The 5,251-nt window shown below is 36.6% G+C and overlaps 1 protein-coding gene across 2 annotated transcripts; it reads right to left on the bottom strand.

Moving 5' to 3' along the window:
- Positions 1-447: 447 nt before the first annotated feature.
- Positions 448-2,675, bottom strand: LOC133724908 (succinate dehydrogenase [ubiquinone] iron-sulfur subunit 3, mitochondrial). 2 transcript variants are annotated; one of them, XM_062151840.1, is made up of 4 exons: positions 2,298-2,675; positions 1,930-2,168; positions 1,300-1,509; positions 448-807 (listed from the first exon to the last, which is right to left on the bottom strand). In XM_062151840.1, the coding sequence occupies exons 1-4, from the start codon at positions 2,565-2,567 to the stop codon at positions 582-584; spliced, it is 945 nt and encodes a 314-aa protein (XP_062007824.1). In that variant the 5' UTR covers positions 2,568-2,675; the 3' UTR covers positions 448-581. The 2 variants fall into 2 exon arrangements, with proteins under 2 accessions (XP_062007824.1, XP_062007878.1); XM_062151894.1 differs by having other exon boundaries at positions 448-768.
- Positions 2,676-5,251: the final 2,576 nt, after the last annotated feature.

Here is a 5,251-nt window from a genome sequence, read left to right as displayed (position 1 = left end):
GCAACATAGTAGAAAAGCTGTGCTAAAGCTGGCAATTATGCTACGTTGTAATCGTGTTACATATCGAGTTATCTTTCCGTTATGTCACTGCTATTTCAAAGCAAATGGAGCAGCTAGTAGAGCGCTCTTTGCTAGTTGGTGCTTGTTAGAGTACAAGTATTATGTAGAGATTCCTGATATTATTTCGAGACATACTCTAGTTGCTTCTTGTCATGAGGGGTTTAGGCTCAATATCCCCCCCCCCCCCTCTTGTATTCAACAGTTTCATTAATCAAGGCTTGAGGGCAGCTGCACCAGCCCTTCTTAAATAAAAAAAAAGTAACCCTAAACTATCAAACTTGAGAGCCACCCTCACCTGGAATTGGCATGTGGAGGAATGTAACATGTATGCTTCCGTAAAGACCCATGTTCATCTCAATTGCATCTTAATTAGATCCAACTTGAGAATGATGTAGCAACATTTGCATCTTAATTAGACATACTATTAAGATTCATATACATGTAATTAACAACATAAGAGAAAGGGAAATGAAAATTGTACATGGTAAAAGAGCTGATGGGATAAAAGCAGGAGGTATAGTTTACATGCTCCTGACCACTTCAACAGGCTGAGAGAACAAATGCTTGATTTTCATTTTCTGTATGGCATCGGCAGGATTCAGGCTTTTGGGGCACGTGGCAGTGCAATTCTTTATAATGTTGCATCTATATAGCCTCTTCTGGTCCTCTGTTAATGCCTGCAATCGCTCCTCTGTGGACTGATCCCGACTGCCAAAAAAACTCATCCACAACCAAAAGAAAATAAACCTTCCATCATCAAACATATGAGGTGTTAGTGTTAAGCGCAGGTATCTCTGAAGTGGTATTGTACTTGTTAGAAATACATGAGGTACATAACAGATGATGGAAGCTGAACAGTTCCAGATAGATGCTCGAAAAAACTACGCCAGATCAAGCGAGATCCAAAAATGAAGGATGTGTATGGGTGGCTTTTAGTCTACATTACTCATGTTGATGTCAAAAAACAGTTCAATGGGAAATAATACCCAAAAATCATAATCATACATGTAACACAAAAGTTTAATGTACATACTTCTCAGATCCATTTAATTTGGATTTGGCTATGTTCTTTTGAATTTGGTGTTATTCTTGTGCATGAGTTACCATTTACAAGAATTTGGCATAGATGATATCATGATAGACGTACATCAATAATTCCAAACTAGAGTCCTGTCAGACAAAGTAATTCAATAATTCGAAAAATGCAGATGATCAATTAACTACTTGTTGAAAAATTACCTGTCTGATATCCATCGATAAGCATGGAGCAAAGCCGCTGGTCCAAGGAACTCCTCCGGATTCCACCAGTAGGAGGGGCATGAGGTAGAACAACAAGCACAAAGTATACATTCATAAAGCCCGTCAAGCTTCTTCCAGTCTGCAGGCGATTGCTTGTACACCCGACAGTCCTCCGGGGGCTTTTTAGTCTTCAGCCATGGTTCAATCAACCTAGCCAGTTGTTATTTGTCAAGATTGAAACTCTAACGAATTAAGATGCATATATACTAATGTTATAAATTTTTAGTATAGTTACTTCAACTCTCATGTACTTTAACTTTAGGCTCCATTAATTATATTGAGTATCTTTGACAAGGTTTGAATCTGACAAAACATAGCAACTTGATTACCATGACTATTTGCAACTTTACATCCGAACTATCTGTGAAATAAGTATATGCAATGAGGCATTTGAAATTCATTGTCTTCTTAATATTCTTCTGACTCGAACTATATGTCGAGGTCTCGAGGATTGTATTGTCTAAACAATTAGCAATTAATTTAACCTCATAACGTTAACTTAAATTCCAAGTCGGAATTGCTCCATCTAAATGTGCCCCCAAAACAATAACTAGCTCTCGATCATCTTACTTGTACTGCTGGTAGAAATTAGTGAGATCAACAACTAGATCTTTGATCACAAACATATGAGGCAGCGGAGTTATAGTTGTGGCTGTTGAAGTGTCTGCATCAATGGGTCTGAGACAGGCCACGGTGTTGGTTCCATCAATATTCATGGCACATGACCCACATATTCCTTCTCTGCATGACCTCCTATAGCTCAGGGTTGAATCATTCTCTGCTTTTATCTTCTGTAATGCATCCAAAACCTAAAAAATTTTCGACTTTAGAACTACAGAAATTAACCGTAAATCTAGGACTAAAAATTAACAGAAATTGGCTTGCTTTTATCAAGGACTAAAAATCTAGCTACGGAAAGTAAAATGATTGAAAATTACCATAGGACCACAGTTGTTGAGGTTCACAAAGTAAGACTTGAGGTAAGGCTTGTTGTCGGGATGGTCGGGGCTCCATCTGTAAATCTTGAACTCCTTTAGAACTTTGTTTCTGCTTCTGACAGTTTCATGGGTCTCTAGAGCTTCTTCTGCATGTTCTTGTGCAGCAGAGTGTCCCTTCAATATTGGAAAGTCTTGCTGCTTCTTTGGGTCGGCTTTGCCTAGCCTACAGCACGAGCTACTTTGTTGTAGCCATGGCGGACTCTTTGACATCTCGGTTACCTCTCTCTCTCAAGTTTTGCAAATGATGCAGGCGACTGCAGAAATGATCGACCATTTCAGTTGCACACTTGAGGCTTTTGCATGTAGTACAGGTGTAAGAAACTGAGAACACAAAAGATAACCGCATAAGTGAAACACTTGTCTCTAAACTTGTCACCGAGTTCAAATTGGGCCTCGACTTGGGCTTCTTCTGGTCTTACAAAAGGGGCAAAAATATTCAGGTTCGAAGAGATATGAAATCCTCCCGAGTTTCCTTCATTTTCTTCAGAGCACATTACAACCAACTGCAATAGATGAAGCCCGGTCAGCAACTTTTATATATATAAATCAGGAAAAAGTGCTATATATTGTTTATAGTTTATACTAGTTTGAACATGTGCGTTCAAAATATTCAGGAATTTAACCGACTGTTGAAAAGTTAAATAAACTTTTAAAATTTATTTATGCAAAAAATCAATGCAAACAAAAATCGATATAGATAGATGATCATGAGAATGATAACTTCTATCAAAATCATTCATTTATGACGTCCGTAGTTGTGTTCGTATCTGAATTGTGATTGAAGAACTTGTGGACATCCATAGACCATAGTCATTGGAGTGGGCCAAGAAATAAGGGAGGAGGAGGCGGCTGAGGTTGCTCCAAAACCACCGACGACGACAACAAAGGAAACCCCAGCACACCGTACTATGGGTTTGTGTAGAAGAATATAATCGTAACGGTCTTTGGATTAAGAACTTAAGAGTCTGGCAAAGTGCTAGCTTATTCCTTCCAACAAATTGACACACTACTAATACTGAACAAGTCACGCTGACGCTGGAACAACGAATAAACTATACGCGAATCATGAAACTAAAACCAAGCTGTGTAGTTTGGCCATGAAACTTCGTAGTTTTGTCGACCTGTGATATCTACTACGATGCTCAAACAAAGCTATAATGGAGAAAGGTCAGAGCCTCGGGTCATGTGTAGAGAAATCCCAAATACAAGTCAATCGTCAACTGCATCCACTAGTTTATAAAATTCATAAGCCCCGCGGGGCAGTTCGATCTTAGGATTTTTGAACCACCTTTGATCTAGAGTTTAATATGTGTTTGACCCAAACTAGGAGAGACTTCCTTTTGATCTAGAATTTGGCTTCAAAGTTGAAATTTGATCCTCTATGCGTCAGCATTAGACACAAATTGGGTTGCTACTTAATTACTTATTATGCAGGATTAAGAGCATGGTTAAGATTCTTCAAAAAAAAAAAAAGAGCATGGTTAAGAATTGCTTACATCTTGTGAAGTTCCGGAATGTGATAAATTTTGTGATTATTTTATTACTATTATAGAGGTTTCTAAAATGAGGATTGCATGGATACACTAGTAGTAGTAGTAGTACACTTTGATTACTGATCACATTCTCTTTTTCTTGTATCCCTCAATTCGGACTGCTTTTTTTTATATATTTTTTTTTATTTTAATAAAAGTGATAGCTCTATTAAATATAATGAAGATAATAACTTATAGATGTAGAGACTACATTGAAATTAAAAATAACAAAGAAAAACTAGATGCCACAAGGCATCGAAAATTAAACCTAACCAAGATACAATTGGATGCAAAAAAGTATCTAAAAGAGCACCGAGTGTAAACCAGGTTATGTAATAAGTTACAATGGTATAACCGACCATGCACGCATGTTCTGCATAAAAATATACGCCAAACAAAGAGAAATCTCCTATCAATGTAACCAGTGGTATAACTGACAAAGCATATTCCATGTAAAAAGATAGGCTAAATAGAGGATAATCTTCCACCAAAGTAACCGATGAACCAAAACTTAAAAACCCATTTCAATCCATGACGAGCTTGAAAGAGAAACAACTTAAATAGGGAAGAAGTAAAATTATTCAATCAATCAATATCATGCGAAAAATGCATACAAATCAGAATTTGAGAATATTCATTGTCAGTCATTGATGTATATGAAATTCATTCAATGCATGTGAAATCCACCTTAGAGGTTTGATGCATCAACAACCGATAGGTCATCTTTGTCAATAACATGGGCCAAATATGTCAGGGTGTTTTTGTTGGCCAATAAATACATTAGGGTTATTTAAGTACTAATTTTGTCTAAGTCAAAAGGCAGAAGAAATTTTAAAAAGTGAAAACAAGTTGGGTGATGTCCAATCAGATTAACAAAAAAAAATTAATTTGTTTTCCCATTGAGGTTAGGTGAGTATTGAAGATAATACAGAAAAGGTGGATTCCAATTACCTCTCATAGGATTTAGGCCCCGTTTGTTAGCCAGGAAATCAATTCTGGAATGTGAAATAGTTTCCAATTTCATTAAATTGTCGTGTTTGGTTAAGTCATAAATCTGGAAAGGAAAGTAAAATAAATGAGTTGACCGGAGTTCAATTCCATAAAAGAGGCGGAATAGAAATACCATCTAGAGTGTGGTATTTCAATTCCTTCACTCAATGGAATTGAAAATTTACATGTTTAACCCCTCATAAAATCTGGTCAATTAATATTTCGTATCTCCACTCATTCATTTTTAATCTTCCATATTTAATTCGATTGGGCATTATTGGAAAATCATTAATAAATTAATTCTCTCAAACCATTTTCTAATCTCGAGTCTTGAATCATTCCAAACACCACAAATGGAAATGCTAAATCAAT

Source organism: Rosa rugosa, chromosome 1 (genome assembly GCF_958449725.1).
Source record: "Rosa rugosa chromosome 1, drRosRugo1.1, whole genome shotgun sequence".
NCBI classification, from domain to species: Eukaryota; Viridiplantae; Streptophyta; class Magnoliopsida; order Rosales; family Rosaceae; genus Rosa; species Rosa rugosa.
Note: the sequence above shows the minus strand (reverse complement) of the source record. Positions and strands in the feature narration are given on the sequence as shown.